The sequence below is a fragment of the Oncorhynchus keta genome, chromosome 10 (genome assembly GCF_023373465.1).
Source record: "Oncorhynchus keta strain PuntledgeMale-10-30-2019 chromosome 10, Oket_V2, whole genome shotgun sequence".
In the NCBI taxonomy this organism is placed as follows: domain Eukaryota; kingdom Metazoa; phylum Chordata; class Actinopteri; order Salmoniformes; family Salmonidae; genus Oncorhynchus; species Oncorhynchus keta.
Window position 1 is genome coordinate 67081384 of NC_068430.1, and position 21364 is coordinate 67102747.

Genomic DNA, 21364 nt, shown 5'->3' on the forward strand with positions numbered 1-21364 from the left:
TCACATGTTAGCAGTGACTTAAAATCTGTCACTACCTAAAACCAGACATTCTAGAACACATTCTATAGTGAACTCTCATATCAGAGAGCGAGCAGTAACAGCCAGTTGGGCAGGGAAAGTGGGCGAGGTCAGGTGTGTTGCCATGGGAGTGGATAAACCAGTTTATGTCTGGAGGGTGTGTACCTATCTACCCACCTGCTTGACAAGCTTGTCACTCCGTCCAAACCACATACACATCAAAGAAACAGGACTGGCAAAACACCAACGCCCCTCTCTCTCTCCCAGTCTCTGTCACTGCTCACAAACAAGGGACATCTCTCCCACACACACACACCGTCCTTCTCCATCTCTCCCTAGTTTCCCCTTTAGTCTGAGCCCTCAAGATGCCCGCCAAGTCGATCAGCACCCAAGCGGATGGGAAGACGTTTGAGCAGCTGAGGCAGGAGTGTCTACAGAAGAAGAAACTGTTTGAGGACCCAGACTTCCCTGCCTGCGACTCATCTCTCTACTACAGCCAGAGTGTGCCCATCAACTTTGAATGGAAGAGGCCTGGGGTATGTAAGCTATAGTACAAATGGTCTACTACGAGGGCGCTAATGTGACAAATACAGTAATTAGTGGTAATTACAGTGTAATTAGAATATTTGTAGTTGATCGTTGAGAAGGAATGGCCTGGGTGGGGTCCCTGTCGTAGGTAGATTGCTAATTTGATCTGAACGCAAGACACTATACAATGTCAAAGTATAGAAGACTATAATCCTTATATTTACCTTGTTCACATTATATCAAACCTCATGACCTGGCCAGTTGTCTGTTGATGACAAGCTTTTATCCAACCATCCCTTTAAAACCAGTACTGTAAGAAAGGAATGTATTAGCCGATACTTTTATTTGGCTAATATCGAATTCCCTTTCTGCAGTGTTCATGTCTTGAAACTTGGAACTTTAAAATGTCCTATGTACACAAATGAAGCTAGAGATGCTGTACATGCCTGTCTCACGTGTAGGGCACAATCTTCTGGAATGTAGCCTTGAAGCATGCATTGAATGTTTTCTCTCTGTTGACTTTGCTGGGAGTGGTGGTTATGTGCTCAGAGAGGTTAGCTAATCTTAGGAGTTTACGCTAGCCAGTTTTCACTCATTGTTTATCCACAACAACTTTCATACTGTGCATTTCAATACATACCGCTGACCACACACCGCCAATGAGAGTGAGTGCCCTGCCAAGGTTGATACAGCAGTGTGTAACGAATTATTTATTTATTTATTTCACCTTTATTTAACCAGGTAGGCAAGTTGAGAACAAGTTCTCATTTACAATTGCGACCTGGCCAAGATAAAGCAAAGCAGTTCGACAGATACAACGACACAGAGTTACACATGGAGTAAAACAAACATACAGTCAATAATACAGTATAAACAAGTCTATATATATGTGATCAACCATTAACACTAGCATACCTCAAACCTCCAAGAAAACCATCTCTCCCTGTAACATTAGATACTAAAATGGGAAAGATCCAACTAAGATCCTATTTATGATCCTTACACATTTTTCTCTCGGGTGACCCTTGTGAATGAATACCTGTACCGCCTCTCTGTGTTTCTGCGTTCCAGTGACTGGGGACTGATTAAGACGCCAGGAATGTGAACACACCTACCCGAGGCGGCAGAGTCACTCCTAACCCCATCTCCGTTTAAACCCGTTTCTCCACTGTCACTAAGCCTCTTACACCTGTTCCTATTCTTTTACAGGAACTTTGCGAGAATCCCGAATTCATAGTTGGTGGGGCTGACAGGACAGACATATGTCAAGGAGCACTAGGTTTGTATACATAATGCTTCTTATATGATACAAATCATATATCATACATCCATATCCAAACACTAGAAATAACAATGAGATATTTGTCTGGGGACCACAAGAAAGCAGATTGCGGGCCTGAAAAGGCCCCCGGGCATTGAATTTAAAACAGACTCTAGCATCACATACGACAGGTAAGATGGGGGGTTATGTCCATGGCTTTCAGTGTGTAGGTCCTGACTCACTAAATCTCTCTCTCTGTCTGTCTGTGTCACCCAGGGGACTGCTGGCTCCTGGCAGCCATTGCCTCTCTGACCCTCCATAAGGAGACCCTGGCCAGAGTGGTGCCCAACGACCAGGGCTTTGACCGCAGCTACGCTGGCATCTTCCACTTCCAGGTAGAATCGCCCACAAAAAAAATCGCCCACTATCAACTTTTATTGACAGAACATTGCATTGCATATATGACAATATTACATTATTCACAGAATGAATATTCACAGTCTTAAATGTTACTTTTTCTTGCCCCTGTAACAATTATGTAAACCATTTGGAATTATCTGGATTTCTGAATTCATTTGACATACCATTTGACCTGATCTTCATCTAAGTCACAACAACAGACAAACACAGTGTGCTTATACTAATAACACACAAATTGTGTTTTTCTTATCTATATTGAATACATTTAAGCATTCACAGTGTAGGTTGGAAAAAGTATGTGAACCCCTAGGCTAATGACTTCTCCAGAAGCTAATTGGAGTCAGGCGTCAACTAACCCTGGAGTCGAATCAATGAGGTGAGATTGGAGATATTGATTAGAGCTGCCCTGCCCAATAAAAAACTCTTAGAATTTGAGTTGGCTATTCACAAGAAGCGTTTCCAGATGTGAAACATGCCACGAACAAAAGAGATCTCAGAAGACCTAAGATTAAGAAATGTTGCCATGCATGAAGCTGGAAAGGGTTACAAAAGTATTTCTAAAAAGTCAGTTCACAGTAAGACAAATTGTCTATAAATGGAGAAATTTCATCACTCTCCCTAGGAGTGGCCGTCCTGCAAAGATGACTGCAAGAGCACAGCACAGAATGCTCAATGAGGTTAAGAAGAATCCTAGAGTGTCAGCTAAAGACTTACAGAAATCTCTGGAAGATGCTAACATCTCTGTTGACGAGTCTACGATACGTAAAACACTAAACAAGAATGGTGTTCATGGGAGGACATCATGGAAAAAGCCACTGCTGTCCAAAAAAACATTACTGCACGTCTGAAGTTCGCAAAAGAGCACCTGGATGTTCCACAGCGCTACTGGCAAAATATTCTGTGGACAGATGAAAGTAAAGTTGTGTTGTTTGGAAGGAATACACAACACTATGTGTGGAGAAAAAAAGACACAGCACACCAACATCAAAACCTCATCCCAACTGTAAACTATGGTGGAGGGAGCATCATGGTTTGGGGCTGCATCAGGGCCTGGACAGCTTGCTATCAACAGAAAAATGACATTTTTTATCAAGACATTTTGCAGGAGAATGTAAGGCTGTCTGCCAATTAAAGCTCAACAGAAGTTAGGTGATGCAACAGGACAACAACCCAAATGACAGAAGTAAATCAACACCAGATTGGCTTGAACAAAAGAAAATACGCCTTCTGGTGTGGCCCAGTCAGTCATGACCTCAACCCGTTTGAGATGCTGTGGCATGACCTTGAGCGCGGTTCACACTAGACATCCCAAGAATAGTGTGGAACTGAAACAGTTTTGTCAAGGGGAATGGTCCAAAATTCCCCCTGACCGTTGTGCAGGTCTGATCCGCAACTACAGAAAACGTTTGTTTGAGGTTATTGCTGCCAAAGGAGGGTCAACCTGTTATTAAATCCAAGGGTTCACATATTTTTTCCAACCTGCACTGTGATTATTTACACAATGTGTTCAATAGACATGAACAATTAATTATTTGCGTGTTATTAGTTTAAGCAGGCTGTTTGTCTATTGTTGTGACTTAGAGGAAGATCAGATAAAATGTTATGACCAATATCTGCAGAAATCCAGGTAATTCCAAAGGGTTCACATCCTTTTTCTTCCCACTGTACATAGTACTTACTGTATTGACATCAATGATTACACAATTCTTTAGTTCAAGGAAGTCATCAGTAATTATAAACTGGGTGGTTCGAGCCCTGAACTCCGCGTTGCGTCGTGCCTGGATACAGCCCTTAGCCGTGGTATATTGGCCTTATACCTCACCGCCTCGGGCCTTATTGCTTAAGTATAGTCTGTCTCCTCCAGTTCTGGCAGCACAACAGATGGCTGGACGTGGTGGTGGATGACCGACTGCCTGCTGTGAGGAACCGCCTGGTGCTGCTCCACTCTGCCTCCAACAACGAGTTTTGGAGCGCACTGCTGGAGAAGGCCTATGCCAAGTATGTGTAACTTGTAAACTTTGAAAAGTACAGGTATAACATTTATGCAAACTCAAATAGGTGTTTTGTACAACTATTGTCACTTATCGTCACGTTTGCTTGATAGTGTGTAGTTCATGTAAAACATGAGTATTGGATGATTGTAAACAATTTTTCACCAAATGCATGCAGACACTCCGCAAAGCTTGGATTCATTTTCAGATGCCTGCTATTTGACGGCAATTCTATCCCTAGTTAACCCATTCCATCCCATTCCTTGTCCTGTCAGGTTGAACGGGAGCTATGAGTCCCTGAAGGGAGGCTCTACCCTGGAGGCCATGGAGGACTTCACCGGCGGCGTGGGGGAGACGTACGAGACCAAAAGTGCTCCAACTGACCTGTTCAACATCATGAAGAAGGCCTACGAAAGAGGCTCAATGATGGGCTGCTCTATCGACGTAAGGGCCTCCAGACCAGTTTCAATGAAAGACCATTATACATGTGGTCCTTAAGACACCAGGTCCCGTATTTCCAAAGCTTCTCAGAATAGGAGTGCTGGTCAGATATGGGATCAGTTTTTGTTTTTTAGATTACAATGAATAAGATAATATAGACAGGATGAACCTGATCCTAGATCTGCACTCCTACTACTATGAGACACTCTGTGAATATGGGTCCAGGTTTGAGAGACATAGTCCTGGTCTTTTGTGGCTGATACAATTTCTGTTTTTTCCTCTCCAGATCACCAGCTCTGCTGAGTCAGAGGCCCAGACAGCTTCAGGACTGGTGAAGGGACACGCCTACTCCATCACAGGCCTTGAGGAGGTTAACTACAGAGGGAAAAGGGTCAAACTGATCCGGATCAGGAACCCTTGGGGACAAGTGGAATGGAACGGTGCCTGGAGTGATGAGTGAGTCCAGTTAATTTCCATCAGGTGTTGCTGAGATGAGTAGGAATAAAAACCAGCATACACTATGCATTATAGGAGAGTGGTTATTCTGTCATCTGTTCTCTCTCTTACAGGTCCAGGGAGTGGAATGTGATCGACAGTTCTGAGAAGAAACGCATTCTTCAGAACGCCATGGATGATGGTGAATTCTGGTTAGTAACAACACCGATTGTAATAGTTTTACATCTGGCACTACATCAAAGTTTCCCACATGTTCAACAGCAATAGGTTTTCCAGTAGCCTGGGGACCACTTGTGTATATAAGACTTTTCTGAATCAAAATGGTTGCTTATTTCAGGATGGAGTTTGAGGACTTCAAGGCCAATTACGACAAGATAGAGATCTGCAACCTGACGCCGGACTCTCTGACGGACGAAACCAAGAGGAAGTGGGAGGTGAACATGTTCGAGGGCAACTGGATCCGTGGCTCCACCGCAGGCGGCTGCAGGAACTTCATAGGTGAGAGGACAAGGTTGCAGACCGAAATGTAATAAATAGACTTGACTTGATTCCCTATTCTACATGAGAGATGAACATGTATGTTCTACACTGTACATTTCTATCTGAGCTTGGTAATGTGACAGTCAGCTTGGTTCATACAAGTTTGATGACCCAGATAAAATAATGGCAATTGTATCTTTATGATGAATCCACTGTGCCAGAAGTGACCAACACTGATTCTGGAATGCCAGATAGTGTATGGAGGCTTTTGTTCCAGCCCAGCAACAATACAACCATTTAAACCTGTTTTCCCCCAGATACATTTTGGACCAACCCTCAGTTCAAGCTGACCCTGCTGCATGCTGACGATAATAATGATAAGTGCAGCGTGGTCATCGCTCTGATGCAGAAGAACCGCCGTGCGCTGAGGAAAGAGGGACTGGACCTGCAAACCATCGGCTTTGCTCTTTACGAGGTTAGAGAGACAACGGGCAAAGAGACCATATGCACAAACAATAGGATTCCATTGCCTTTCAATTTCCTAGTACATGCTACCTATAGTTACTGTTGTGGTTCATCACAAAGTTCCCCATTAGAATTTGAAGGGTCTCTAAAAACATGTCCCTCCCTCTCTCTTCTCCCTCAGGCCCCTGCAGATGAGGACCATCTGGGGAAAGACTTCTTCCGGTACAATGGGTCCAAGGCTCGCAGTAAGACCTACATCAACGTGAGGGAGATCTCCGAGCGCTTCACCTTGCCCCCAGGGAACTACCTGCTGGTGCCCACCACCTTCCAGCCCCATGACGAGGCAGACTTCATCATACGCATCTTCTCTGAGAAGGCAGCTGGAACCATGTATGATATTTACGTTTGGGAGTATTGTCTCTGAATCAGTATTAGTTTCAAGCAGATAGGTTGAATGAAAGCCCTTGATGGCTGTAGCCAATCCACACTAAGATTTGTTTGACTTTTATTCAATGTAAGATTTGCTGGACAAGTTAATGTATGTGATAGAAAGCTAATCACAGGATGTTGTCATCAACAGGGAGATGGGAAACACAGTAGATGCTGATTTGCCCGATGTAAGTACTCTGCTATTGAATACCACAAAACTGCAATGCTCTTTACTTCCCGTTGATGATGTATTGTGATGTATCTCTCAGCCCCCAATGCCCAGTCTACCAGAGGAGGAGACGGATGAGGAGAAGGGACTGAGGAGAATGTTTGAAAAGATTGCTGGTTCGGTAAGAAAGTAAAAATATTATAAGAAATGAGTAGAGCTGTTTCTGCTAAACTGGCAATGTCACTGATTCAGATACTGTGAGCATGTCGAAGGAAAACAGTAATGTCGTACCCCCTGGTCATAAGACTGTTAAATGGCTAACAACTACTGCTCTCCCTCTTATAATATCCCACTCCCACAGACAATCCACACACACACCTTCACTGTCACTCTTACTCACACGCGCACACACTCGCATACAGCCTTACTCACACACTCATTATTGACGCCACACACCCCCTCACACCTACGCTGCTGCTAAAATGATTAGTGATTAGATTTATTACTACCATTTACGCTGTGATTAATTGATTATTGATTTCCATTAGTATCTAGCTATTTCTGCTACTTGTCACTGTTACTCCTCTATACATGTATATATTACCAAAATGTATTTATATATTCCTGCTACCAGTCACTTTTCAGCCCTGTTTACATGTATATCCTACTACCAGTCACTTTTTATGTATAAACCCACCTCAACCACTCCAGTACCCCTACATTGAATAAGGTACTGGCACTGACCTGAAAGAGCTCTCAACGTAAGAATTTCACTGTACTGGTTTACACCTGTTGTGTCCTGTGGCGAATAAACTTTGAAACGTGCGCGCGCCACTCATTGGTCATAGCCAGAATATCATATTTTGTCTTGTGTCTTCTCCTTAGGACCAGGCCATCTCTGCCACGGAGCTTCAGCAGGTGTTGAATGGAGTACTTAGCAGGAGTAAGCAGCCCTCCTCTAAAGTCACATCCATTGTGTGTTATTACAACTCCGGCGTTAGCATAAAGAGCAATTCAGCGAATGTCATTTGAATACACGTCCACACGCACATAGGTTGACTCCTGACTCTTTAAAGCTTAAAAAAAAAAACTTGCACACTCTGGGTCTGTGATTACAGATTTTATAATATTATCGTGATTATTTTAAGGATTTGTTATGATGTTCCTCTCTCTTCCTTCAGGGAGAGAGATCAAGTTTGACGGTCTGAGTCTCAACACCTGCCACAGCATCATCAACCTGATGGATGTATCCTCTACCTGTCCTAAACGCCTATAATGAGGCTTTGGAAAATGCATTATTGTGATCAATATTGGAGTCATGCTTTTACAATATACACTATATATACACAAATATGTGGACACTCCTTCAAATTAGGGGATTTGGCTATTTCAGCCACACAGTTGCTGACAGGTATATAAAATCAAGCACACAGTCATGCAATCTCCATAGACAAACATTGGAAGTAGAATGGCCTTACTAAAGAGCTCCGTGACTTCCACTGTCATAGGATGCCACCTTTCCAGCAAGTCAGTTCGTCAAATTTCTGCCTTGCTAGAGCTGCCTTGGTCAACTGTAAGTGCTGTTATTGTGAAGTGGAAACGTCTAGGAGCAACAACGGTTCAGCCGTGAAGTGGTAGGTCACACAAGCTCACAGAACGGGATTGCCGAGTGCTGAAGCGTGTAAAAATTGTCTGTCCTCGGTTGCAACACTCACTACCGAGTTCCAAACTGCCTCTGGAAGCAACGTCAGCACAATGACTGTTCATCAGGAGTTTCATTAAAATAATTTCCATGGTCGAGCAGCCGCACACAGGCCAAAGATCACCATGCGCAATGCCAAACATCGGCTGGAGTGATGTCAAGCTCGCCGCCACTGGACCCTGGGGCAGTGGAAAGGCGTTTTCTAGAAAGATGAATCATGCTTCTGTAACGGATGTGAAACGCTAGCTTAGTTAGCGGTGGTTCGCGCTAAATAGCGTTTCAATCGGTGATGTCACTTGCTCTGAGACCTTGAAGTAGTAGTTCCCCTTGCTCCGCAAGGGCCGTGGCTTTTGTGGAGCGATGGGTAACGATGCTTCGTTGACTGTTGTTGATGTGTGCAGAGGGTCCCTGGTTCGCGCCCGGGTATGGGGGAGGGGACGGTCTAAAGTTATACTGTTACACTTCACCATCTGGAAAGTCTGATGGATGAATGTGGATTAAGAGAACGCTACCTGACGGAATGCATAGTGCCAACTGTTAGGTTTGGCGGAAGAGGAATAATGGGGTTGTTTTTCGTGGTTTGGGCTAGGCCTCTTAGTTCCAGTGAAGGGAAATCTTAATGCTACAGTCTACAATTACATTTTAGACAATTTTGTGTTTCCAACTTTGTGGCAACAGTTTGGGAAGGACCTTTGCTGTTTCAGCATGACAATGCATGCCCCTGTGCACAAAGCGAGGTCCATACAGAAATGTTTTGTCGAGATCGGTGTGGAAGAACTGGCTTGCACAGAACCCTGACCTCAACCCCATCGAACACCTTTGGGAAGAATTGGAACGCCGACTGTGAGCCAGGCCTTATCGCCCAACATCAGTGCCCTTCCTCACTAATGCTCTTGTAGCTGAAAGTAAGCAAGTCCCCGCAGCAATGTTTCAACATCGAGTGGAAAGCCTTCCCAGAAGAGTGGAGGCTGTTATAGCAGCAAAGTGGGGACCAACTCAATATTAATGCCCATGATTTTGGAATGAGATGTTTGACGAGCATGTCCACATACTTTTGGTCATGTAGGCTACTTCCCTTGACAGATCAATCCAGGTTGACAATTCAGGGCAGCTTGAGTTCCAGGAGTTCAAGGTCTTCTGGGAAAAGATGAAGAAATGGATTGTAAGTACAGCAGGACTACATTTTGCTGTCAGTTACAATATCATATACATTGTTATACAATAGCCTATGACGGCAATTTAATATTGAACGTGTGTGGATTGGAGGTGATAACAATGTCTATGGTGTTGGTTGCAGATGCTCTTCATTTCTTATGACACAGACCGGTCAGGGAAGATGTCCTCCTATGAGCTCCGCATAGCTCTCAAAGCAGCAGGTGAGAGACTACTGCGTGGTACATAGGGTTAGAACAAAATGCCTGCATAGAAGGTCATATCTCAATGGTAGAATGCTAGTGTTGAATCCTGCCTTTGATCTTGAAGGTCTCTTTCTCTGTGAGTACTCCCACGCTCTCTCAAGAAGACATTTCAGGGGGCCAGAAAGACGAAGGCAAAGGTGTGAATCGGAGCCTAACTAGTAACATTCTGTCTCCACCATCCAAGGCATGCATCTGAACACCAAGCTCCTCCAGCTGCTTGGCTTGAGGTTCGCTGATGAGAACTACGATATCGACTTTGATGACTACCTCACCTGCATCATCCGCCTGGAAAATATGTTCAGTGAGTACCAAGGGACTGTACCACCTTATGGGATGTAGCTGGTCAAATAACTTGTATTTTTGTGGAACAAGTAAACACTCAGAGATGTTTAATGCTTTGGAGTTGTTGGACATACCCAATAATATGTTGGTTGTTGACAAAAATATATATATTTGTCCTCCCCCAGGGGTGTTCCAAGCATTGGACAAAGGCCAGACAGGCCAGGTCAACATGAACATACTGCAGGTATAATAAAAATGTGTATTATACAAAATGTAATGTTCATATTATAAGTGTATATGTTTCCACTGTAAAGTCCATCCGGTGTGATGTGCCCACCAAGACATGATTTGCTTTTGATTATGAAATGACTTTTGTCTTTTCAGTTCCTCCTTCTTTCCATGAATGTCTGAAGAGGATCCAGCAGAAGAACAAAGTTAAATAACAGGCTTGGGATGCAATATGTGTTGCTTGCAAATACACTAATCTCGAGTTGTTCCTGCTGGGAACATATGCATATGCTATGTAGTAATAGCTATGTTTTAATGTTGTATGCCTTTGTCTGTTTTGAATTCACTCTTTTGTTTTAAAACTAAACCAACATGATTGTGCCACAGTTTGGATCTTATGCCCATTGTATTTGACAATCAGGAGAATGTGTTAAATTCTGTTTACAGAGATGCTCCAAAAATAAACAATGCACTGATCAAGTTTTAAAAGTTGCATCATGTTGACAGCCTGTATCAGTTGATTTCTCAGTTTGGGATGAAACAAAATTAAAATATATTATGAAAATGTAACATCTGCTGTTTGTGTCTGATCTTTAGATTTCTCCGTAAATATTAAAATGTAGAATACTGTATCTCAGCATGTGTAAGAGGGAATTAAACAAATTGCCCTACTTAAATAACCAAATATTTTGGTGGATCTCCAATGAGTCGATATTGATTTTGGGCTCTGATATCACACGCTGCAAGATTCTTCACTTGGTGTTGAGGATTGCCAATACCACGCTGTCTCGAGAAAACAATGTGATTTAATGTAGCTGGAAGGAGCTACACAAAGCAGCCTCAAATATTTTCAGTCAGACATTCACGCTTGCCAGAGTTGAAATATCTAGCCAACATTTAGAATTGAATAACATTGCTTGTGAACTTCAGAGATGTAGCGATTTCACAATGTGGCTTTGATTAAAGGCAAGTACAAACGTATACGAACAGTAGTCATCGCTCCTTCTCTAGAGTCTAAACGTTATGGGTGATGCGAAATAAAGTAATCTCACTGAATTCTTTGGCGAGCTCTCATTGGCTATTGCTCATCTCACGCTACAAAAACTTTGTATATTTTGTGCCAATAAATAAAACGGGCTGTATCACAACCGGCGGTGATTGAGAGTCCCATAGGACGGCGTACAAGTGGCCCAGCTTCGTCCGTGTTTGGCAGGTGTAGGCCGTCAACGTAAATAAGTTGTTCTTAACTGGCTTGCATCGATTCCTGTTATTCATTAACGATAAATTTGGTAGTCTGGGCTATACCAACGGAAGATGGGGAACACATGTATTAGGGAAAGGGGGATACCTAGCCAGTTGAACAACTGAATGCATTCCACTGAAATGTGTCTTCCGCATATAGCCTTAATCAACATCGGCGCCCGGGGAACAGTGGGTTAACTGCCTTGCTTTATTATTCAAGAATGTGTCAATCAATACCTGACACTCAGAACCTACCTTCTATTAATCCTGTTGACTCATCTGTAGGAAAGATGTGTTTCTCATTTGGTCCATTCAACAACAGAGCGATTTGAACCTTGTTTCAGCTGTATGTTGTATCTATCCATACCTTATGGATAGCATGTCCTACCCGCACAAAAGGTAACCGCCTTATTGGAACGGTTTTATTGATAATATCTGTCGGGGAAAAAGTTTGGATGTTGCCACACACATACCTACTTGTTAACTAAATTAAGGAAGTTTCCTTTAAAATTATTAATACATATTATCCTGCCAACCACTATATGAACAAGTTTAAGAAAAATTAAAATTGTGCCTTTTTTAATGACCACCCAGAAACCGTGTTGCATTTGGCATTGTATTCATGTAAGGAAACTGTGGCAAGACGTCAGTATATTTATAACTGAACGCATTTATGAAGATTTTACACTATTGTTGAGAGATGTACTTTACCTACGATAGAAATAAGTTTAAACAATTTTATGTAATTAATTTCATTCTTTTGGCCACATTTCATATTCACAAATGTACATTTCTAAACAAAACATTTTCTTACCTTACAAAAAGAAATTGAACTATATTTTAAGACAATTAAATACTCTTAACAAAAAAGCTGTTAGAATTATAAATGTATGTCTGTCCCTTAAGGTCCTTGTGTAATGTGATGTTGTACCCCCTAGCCCAATTGTCCTTTGTATATTATTTATATATACTTGTGTTCCCCATGTACTTTCTGTATTGATTTGTTAATAAAAATAAGAATAATATATTTATACAAAATTACTGCCTTGCGTACAACGACACATTTTTACCTTGTCAGCTCGGGGATTCGATCCAGCAACTTTTCGGTTTCTGGCCCAACGCTCCTTCCTACCCGCCAGGCTACTTACATTCCACTTGCTTGGTTTTCAATTAACAATTATTTCATACAGAGAATACATACTTTGGCAACATAATATATTAATACAAATTCAAACTACACCCCTTTAGTCCTGTGAAATGGTTTGTTCCAAAAATGGTAGAAGCAGCGTGTGAGGAAAGAGTCGGCGTGGATAAACAACATTGACATTTTTTTCTATTTAAATCACCATAAATTACACTTTTAGCGCGAAATAAACTGTAACAAACGTTTTTGTAAAAATAATTTTGAAGTGTGTTCACAGCGGTCCAATTGAACTATGGTAAGCACACGTTCAGCTGCCAATGTTGTTTTAGCTTTGCTAGCTTAGCATGCTATATATATGTCGACGGATAAGTAGCTAACTTACTAACGTTAACGTTACATACATAATACCAACTGTTGTGATTGGCAATGAATATTAAACCAAATGTGTTAGTTAATATATGTCCTTTCAAATATGGGTGAGATTGATAGCTTTAGCAATAGCCAACCAACTAGCTTGTGTGTTGGTGTTTGTTGTTATCTAACTAGCTAGTCCATCAACAACAATTTACCTTTCAAAACAGTTCTTTGTGTACTGCCTGATCCTCATATACAAAGGGCTTGTGATGAACAGTGACCATTAAACACAGGTCACTGACATATTGCTGCATCTGAGCCTGATACAGTTGACCCTAATACTATGTAACAAGTTACATTATCTACATGCCTTTCTTTTCTAGCCTAATAAAAGGAAGAAGGCATTTATTGACAAGAAGAAAGCGGTGACCTTCCACCTGGTCCACAGAAGTCAGAGGGACCCCCTCGCTGCTGACGAGAAAGCACCGCAGCATGTCCTCCTACCCGCACAAAAGGTAACGTGTACAGTGGTTCCCAAGCTTTTCCGGTTACTGAGTATGGTTACACGCACAGAATAATGAGATTGTGGATAGTCAGATTAATATACGTTTGATTAAAACGTATACATGTTTTCCAAGAAGAACAATTCCCCTAATCCGTTTACATTGACACGTCTGAAAAGGCTACCTGTTGGCGCTCTGATAAATGACGAAAATCGCTCATCAAAATAAACGTTCTACCACATTGAACATGTTATTTTCGGGAAGCATATTTAATTCTGAGTTCGAACATGTAAAGTTTGTATGTGAAAACTACTTGTAAGACGCATATGTTCAGTTGTACCATACTCACTTCATTCGTGTTAAAGGAGGCTCGCCAGCGCAGATCAAATACACCGCTGGAATGCCGATTAAGGTGTTTACATGCCCAAATAATTTGAAAGATTGCTCAGAAAAGCAAGTGTTTTAATCGGCATATGTTTACATCGATTATGACCATATGCCAATTAAGATAAACAGAGTAAGGTGTTTACATGAGTATTGCATAGAAAACGTACTCACTGTACCATCAACTGAATTTTTCTCTGCCCTGAGTACCGCTGAAGTACCCACTCGTGTGCATTTTACCAGTAGGACCTATGGTCTCATGAGTCTTGAGTATCGTGCTTCAACATCTGCATTGCTTGCTGTTTGGGATTTTAGGCTGCGTTTCTGTACAGCACTTTGACATCTGCTGATGTAGGACGGGCTTTATAAATACATTTGATTGAGAGTCTTGTCAAGTACCCCCAGGGGTTCTAGTACCCCTTATTGGGAACCACTGTGTTAGTAAAGTCTGGTACATGTACTAAGGTATTTAGTGTTGCAATGGAAGAAATGGTCACAGTTTTCATCTAAAGACATCCATTGGTTACAATATTTAGGCTACTTATCATAGTAGAAGAGTTAATCTTCAAGTCAAAAACATATTTGTTGAAGATATTCATTGACCAAGGACAACCAAGATATTTGGTGTGTGTAATCCTGCTTTATGTGCACAATTGTATGTTTTGTGTCAGTCTGTAACTACTGTCTGTGTTCAGGTGGAGGTGGAGAAGCGGCAAGAGGAGCAGAGGGAGTTTGGGGTGTTTTTCGACGATGACTACAACTATCTGCAGCACCTGAGAGAAACGGCTCGGCCTGTAGAGTGGGCTTCATCTGGCAAATCACAGAGAGGCAAACGTACCCATGAACTCCAGGATGGGGATGACGAGGAAGATGAGGATGAGGAGGAGGAGGAGGAAAAGGTTACTCCTGTAAGTTTAGCAGGAGGTCCAGTGGTTGTTGCTGAGTGGAACGGTTGTGAAAATGTTTGGGCTATATATTGGACCAAACTGCTTATGGTGTAAATACAAGGCAAAATTATCTGGTCCTTTGTTAACACTGTAGATAGCTGGATTTGTTTTTAAAGGCTGGAATTTGGGAGATCAAATTTCCCCAGTTGTGACATGTCAACACATGACAGTGGCTTTCACGATGGGGTGGCAGGTGGCCTTGTGGTTAGAGCATTGGGCCATTAACATAAAGTTTGCTGGATCAAATCTCAGAGTTGACAAGGTAAAAATCTGTTGTTCTGCCCTTGAACAAGGCAGTTAACTCGCTGTCATTGTAAATAAGAATTTGTTCTTAACTGACTTGCCTAGTTAGATAAAGGTTCAATTAAAAACAAAAATCATATGGTATAGGTTGTGGTAGGAGTGACTGTAGGATGGGGTGTGGGGGCAACATTAGCTATCATGACTACATTTCTATGAATAACCACTTTGCATTTTATAGCCACAGTGCGTAGGGTAGGCAGTTTTATTTTAGGTAATTGTGATAAATGAAAGTATTAAACATTCTTTTTTAACTTCAGCAGACCGTCTCCTTCAACTTGCCCTCCTCTGTGTTTGCGTCAGAGTTTGAGGAGGAGGTGGGAATGTTGAACAAAGCTGCCCCCATCTCAGGTAAGAGGCCTCTGCCAGTAACAAAACCAAACTCCAGAAAGATGCCATTTTGGGTTATTTGTTTTATGGCCAGGTCATTATTCTAAATCAGTGAATTCTTCAAGTTAACTCTTGTCCCTCATGGCAGGCTTCAATGCCATACAACTCTCCTTCCGTGGCCTCCAATTGCTCTTAAATACAAGTAAAACTAAATGCATGCTCTTCAACCGATCGGTACCTGCACCTGCCCGCCTGTCCAACATCACTACTCTGGACGGCTCTGACTTAGAATACGTGGACAACTACAAATACTTAGGTGTCTGGTTAGACTGTAAACTCTCCTTCCAGACCCATATCAAACATATCCAATCCAAAGTTAAATCTAGAATTGGCTTCCTATTTCACAACAAAGCATCCTTCATTCATGCTGCCAAACATACCCTTGTAAAACTGACCATCCTACCAATCCTCGACTTTGGCAATGTCATTTTCAAAATAGCCTCCAATACCCTACTCAACAAATTGGATGCAGTTTATCACAGTGCAATCAGTTTTGTCACCAAAGCCCCATATACTACCCACCATTGCGACCTGTACGCTCTCGTTGGCTGGCCCTCGCTTCATACTCGTCGCCAAACCCACTGGCTCCATGTCATCTACAAGACCCTGCTAGGTAAAGTTCCCCCCTTATCTCAGCTCGCTGGTCACCATAGCATCTCCCACCTGTAGCACACGCTCCAGCAGGTATATCTCTCTAGTCACCCCCAAAACCAGTTCTTTCTTTGGCCGCCTCTCCTTCCAGTTCTCTGCTGCCAATGACTGAAACGAACTACAAAAATCTCTGAAACTGGAAAAACTTATCTCCCTCACTAGCTTTAAGCACCAACTGTCAGAGCAGCTCACAGATTACTGCACCTGTACATAGCCCACCTGTAATTTAGCCCAAACAACTACCTCTTTCCCTACTGTATTTATTTTATTTCTTTAGCTCCTTTGCACCCCATTATTTTTATTTCTACTTTGCACATTCTTCCACTGCAAATCTACCATTCCAGTGTTTTACTTGCTATATTGTATTTACTTTGCCACCATGGCCTTTTTTTTGCCTTTACCTCCCTTATCTCACCTCGTTTGCTCACATCGTATATAGACTTGTTTATACTGTATTATTGACTGTATGTTTGTTTTACTCCATGTGTAACTCTGTGTCGTTGTATGTGTCGAACTGCTTTGCTTTATCTTGGCCAGGTCGCAATTGTAAGTGAGAACTTGTTCTCAACTTGCCTACCTGGTTAAATAAAGGTGAAATAATAAATAAATAAATAAAATATTTTGTCTCAAAGGACCCAGGCTGGACATGGACCCAGACATCGTAGCTGCTCTCGATGAGGACTTTGACTTTGACGACCCAGACAACATGCTGGATGACGATTTCATTTTGAAGGCCAACGATGTCAATGGAGCTGTTGGCGTGGGGTAAGAATATATACTTTATATCAGTTTCATTTGTTTTTACCAACTCTTAGTCCCATTAATTTGAGCTATACCAATCAAGTTACAATTGTTGAGAAAGAGGATTGCTTTTTGTGGTTTCAGTTTCTTACTGAGAGGTGGTTGATATCTGCTAATTGAAGTCGTGTCCCAATAAGGCTGTGCTCTCCCAAGTCTCTTTGTGCTGTTGGAAACCTCTCTCTGTCTCGCTCATTGCAGTGACGATGATGAAGAGTGGGAGGATACAGAGGAAGAAGAGAGCGACTCTGAGGGGGACGTTGCCTCTGGTGATGAGGATGGCGAGGGGCGCCCCAGGGAGTTCATGTTCATGGACGAGGAGACGAAAACTCGCTTCACAGAATACTCCATGACCTCGTCAGTCATGAGGAGGAACGAACAGCTCACACTGCTGGACGACCGCTTTGAGAAGGTCAGTGAGCCCTGGACATCCTTTTTGGGTTTGGACCTGGGTTGCATTTTGTGACCTTTGGTAAAGATAAACTGTGAGTGACTGGCTGTTCTAACAGCATATAAACACTCTGGTAGGGCTGTGGAGGTCACAATTAAGTCAGTTGTTGATTGTCAAGCAAATAACTGTTGGTCTCACGGTAATTCACATAAACACATTTAGCCTCTCCTGGCTTCCACATTTTAAGAAGTCTGATACACGTTTGGATTTTATGTTTTGATTTTTAATACATTGTACGGCTGCATGATGAGACTAATGATGATTTTAAATAAGTTGCTTGAAAATGCATGAGCTCTGCTTAGTTTTTTTCCCGCAAGCTGTACACACTCCAATAGCCTCTCATTGACAATTCGACAAGCACTTGATAATGCCTCGGATTTCACGGCGGCATCCCCTTTGGCCGTAATGCACCCTAAAAAAATCCATGCCCTTTGCGGCCCGGAGTGCTGCGTTGTGACCTTCTCCCTGAGTGCGCTGCGCAATCTGAAGCGTCTCTCACTCACACGGCTCTCCGTCACGTGACCGGGTCTTGTTCACAGGCTACAAGTTAAGACAGGCGCAACTGCTGGCGTCCTTATCCAATTCCGAGGTGCATATTGAAGATCTTGGAAGAGCTGTCCACATTTACTTTTTGTCAGCCAAAAAGATGAGTAGGCCTGAATAACAGCAAAAGCACTAGCCTATGTCTATCTATTTTGTGCGAGAAATAAATATTCCAAACATAGTCTGGGACAGTTGTGGGATGCAATGGATCCCAAATTAATACAACCACTAGCATCAACAAAAACTTTTTTATGCAATGTGAAGCAACAGATCAGAACATTTAGCTTAAAATGTTGATAAACTAATCAGCTATTTCTTCACATTATAAGCGCAAATGTTCCATTAGCAAAAAACACCATCAAAAGTGACCGCAAATAGGATTATGTATGTAGTGCTTTTATTATTAAGGTGCATTTGTATGGTGTAAATGATCTTTCCCAAACTTGTGTTTGCTTATGTATGCCAGTTAGGCTCTACACCCCTTGTAAAGCAGATTAATATGCCTAATTTTAAGAAGTTATTTGGCCACTTTAGTTGCGATACAAACCTTATTACAACATATAGGCCGATGGGCTAGGCTACATGAGGTGTGTGACTGATTCGAACAAGTCACACAAAAAAAGATTCACTGATAGGCTAATATTGTCACCCATCAGACTATTCTTAATTTAATCTTGTCTTTACATATGCTAAATAACATATATGTGTGAATTTGTATTTAGATTTGACCATTATCATGTGTCAACACGGGCAGCGGGAAAAATACATGTCATCTATGCACTTAAATAGCGAATGGGGGACGCTTTTCCCCGTGGTTTATTTTCATGCCAGCCAGGTAGCCTATACTCCTGTCGTAAAGAGAAGCAATGTGCTTAATATTAGGAATGTTGAGAAATAAATGTAGTAGGCCTAGCCTGAAAGAACTGATGGAATCCTCTTTTTAATAGAGGCCATCACTCTGTTTTCTCCCCCAATTGCATAGCCTATGGAAATGTTGCGCAACATGAGCTCATGGGCTCTCATGAAGTGTTTTGATTACATTTTCGAATACATTTGCATTGATGTCAGAGTGATTAGAGGGAAAATTGAGCGCTGAGTACCAGGCAGTTTGGTAGGCTACTAATGACCAGCAGCTAGCTTCAGCTTGGAGAAGCCTAATTACCGTGACTAAACAGTCATGTGGAATTTGACTGGCTTCATAACTCGTGACCACCGGTGTAGCGGTAATACGGTCACCGCAACAGCCCTACACTCAGGTGCTGATTTCAACTAATGATATTCATTTAATTCAAACAATTATTTCAATTAATATCATTGTATCATTTTCCAAACTGGTTTCTGTCTGTCTCCCATAGTTTTTCGAGCAGTTTGACGAGGATGAGATTGGGGCCCTGGACAACGCTGAGCTGGAAGGGCATATCGAGCCAGACAGTGCTCGCCTGGAGGAGGTCATCAAAGACTACTTCAAGCAGAAGGAGTTAGAGTGAGTAACTCTATAGCCATAGCAATACTCTTAGATAAAGAGCGAAGTAGACGTCCTCATTGGACACAATGGATTATAAGTCTTTGTGTATGTGTGTTTAACTATAGATAATGACAGTAATCGAATCAACTGTATTCTTTCAGCTTCCAGAGGCCTGACGCCCTGGGTCCTAAAGAGCTGCCAGTGGTGAGGGAGGAGGAGGAAGATGAGGACGAAGAGGAACAGGAGATGGAGACCATTGTCCTGACGGCACCAGCAGAGAAGTGGGACTGTGAAACCATTATCAGTAAGTGAGTCTACTAACCGTGTTGTTATTACCTCTGTCTGTTCAGTAACTAACACTTTAAGATTACCATTGTAGTACATGCCTGATGACATAATTCTGTTCTGATGACATACGAATTGGCTAGATGTTTGTTACCATAATTACATTTTCTTTTTTTTAATGAATATTTGAAATCATTTGTTTTTCTTTACTATCCAAGGTACCTATTCGAATTTGTATAACCATCCAAAAATCATCAAAGATCCACCAAAGGTAAGAAATGTTTTCCTCTGTCGGTTGTTTGAGCGAAGATAACAGAAAGAAATACATTGTCACGTATTAAGTTGCATGTCTAACGTTCAACATTTTGAGAGGCTTTCAGCTCGTCTTCCTACCCAACATTAGCTACTAAGTTGTGAATTCAAGTCATCAGCTCAGGGCCATTGTTGCTGTTGATATGAGATGCTACACAGTACAGACCGATAGTGGTGTATTTCTGTGTTCTCTAATCAGGCCAAGCCCATCCGAGTATCCACCAGGACAGGCATTCCTCTGGACGTCCTTCCCGGGAGGGGCCTGACAGCCAAGCAGGCTGAGCGCATGGAGCGTATCAACGACTCAGACCTGCCCCGCGTCGCCACACAGCACCGGCCTCGCGAGGAGAACAAGGAGGAGCGGAAAGCCAGGAAACGGGCCATCAAAGAGGAGCGCAGGGTAGGTTACTATACTCACGACTAATAGTTCTCTGGCCCTCCCTACTGGGTGTTCATGTGGAGAATTCATTTATTATTTGGTGGGTAACAAAATTGTTGAAAAAGCTCCTGGAACAAGGGTCATAGTGTGCTCCATTTAAATATCACTATATATCTCTCTATATATCACATTCTATAATAATTTTTTTGTAAGTGTCATCTATGAATACGGTTCAAGTATTTAGATATTTTATAGAAAGCTTTTTGTCCTTCACCATTGACACAATATTGCTTGAATGTTTCTACAGGAGCGAAGAACAGAAAAGAAGGCCAACAAAGAGGCGTTCAAACAGGAAAAGGTCTATCAAGAGAAACAAATGTTGAACCTGCGTTCCAATGTCCAGGGTCTAAAGCTGTCTTAGCTGACCAGATGGAAGATGAATTGGGACTGACTTTGTGCTCATCCTCTTAACTGGTTTACTGATGAACAACAACCCTGCAACTGCCATTTTGCAGAGGACCCCAACACAAGAGGACTATGGGCCGTGTGACATTCTTTGCGAAGAGTTCAGAGATTGATGTAGCCTGGTCACAGATCTGTTTGTGCTCTCCAACCCCTATGGTCGTCACAGTAAGAGTCTACAAGACTGCACAAACAGATCTAGGACCAGGGTAATTCAGATGTTGTTTTTTTTATAGATCAACTGTTCTGAAGGTAGCATGTCAATCATCAGAGTGCAGTTCAAACCATTCTACCGTATACAATAAAGCTAAAGATTCTTCCTGGGGGGATTTTGTCGAGAAGAATTACAGAAAATAAAAGTCAGTGGATATCTTTAGTAAATACTGAGTGTTTGATTTGGAGTAGTGTGTCATTCATTTGGTTATTCAATTATATTTCAATGCCCAACAAGCCAAAAGTTTTTTAC

General features: G+C 42.1%; 2 protein-coding genes across 3 annotated transcripts; both read left to right on the forward strand.

The window, feature by feature from the left end:
• The first annotated feature begins 215 nt into the window (after positions 1–215).
• Positions 216–10858, forward strand: LOC118374404 (calpain-9-like). Its single transcript, XM_035760816.2, has 19 exons — positions 216–554; positions 1756–1825; positions 2084–2202; positions 4092–4225; positions 4494–4662; positions 4946–5115; positions 5229–5306; positions 5453–5613; positions 5913–6070; positions 6242–6450; positions 6641–6677; positions 6759–6839; positions 7544–7601; positions 7840–7904; positions 9454–9522; positions 9658–9736; positions 9963–10079; positions 10246–10304; positions 10445–10858. The coding sequence occupies exons 1-19, from the start codon at positions 384–386 to the stop codon at positions 10469–10471; spliced, it is 2031 nt and encodes a 676-aa protein (XP_035616709.1). The 5' UTR covers positions 216–383; the 3' UTR covers positions 10472–10858.
• Positions 10859–12659: 1801 nt separating this feature from the next.
• On the forward strand, positions 12660–21279 carry LOC118374389 (protein LTV1 homolog). 2 transcript variants are annotated; one of them, XM_035760787.2, is made up of 11 exons: positions 12660–12969; positions 13412–13543; positions 14611–14823; positions 15426–15513; positions 16836–16968; positions 17203–17413; positions 19351–19478; positions 19622–19764; positions 19964–20016; positions 20257–20457; positions 20744–21279. In XM_035760787.2, exons 1-11 carry the CDS (start codon positions 12967–12969, stop codon positions 20855–20857), a joined length of 1419 nt encoding a protein of 472 aa, XP_035616680.1. In that variant the 5' UTR covers positions 12660–12966; the 3' UTR covers positions 20858–21279. The 2 variants fall into 2 exon arrangements, with proteins under 2 accessions (XP_035616680.1, XP_035616679.1); XM_035760786.2 differs by having other exon boundaries at positions 12662–12969; positions 15423–15513.
• Positions 21280–21364: the final 85 nt, after the last annotated feature.

Excerpts from the sequence above, each read along its gene's own strand:
- LOC118374389 (XM_035760786.2), top strand. Across the intron at positions 19,765-19,963 it reads GGACTGTGAAACCATTATCA|GTACCTATTCGAATTTGTAT; the intron begins GTAAGTGAGTCT and ends TTACTATCCAAG. Across the intron at positions 20,458-20,743 it reads CCATCAAAGAGGAGCGCAGG|GAGCGAAGAACAGAAAAGAA; the intron begins GTAGGTTACTAT and ends ATGTTTCTACAG.
- LOC118374404 (XM_035760816.2), top strand. The coding sequence starts at position 384 with ATGCCCGCCAAGTCGATCAGCACCCAAGCGGATGGGAAGACGTTTGAG. Across the intron at positions 5,307-5,452 it reads ATGGATGATGGTGAATTCTG|GATGGAGTTTGAGGACTTCA; the intron begins GTTAGTAACAAC and ends TGCTTATTTCAG. Across the intron at positions 6,678-6,758 it reads TAGATGCTGATTTGCCCGAT|CCCCCAATGCCCAGTCTACC; the intron begins GTAAGTACTCTG and ends TGTATCTCTCAG.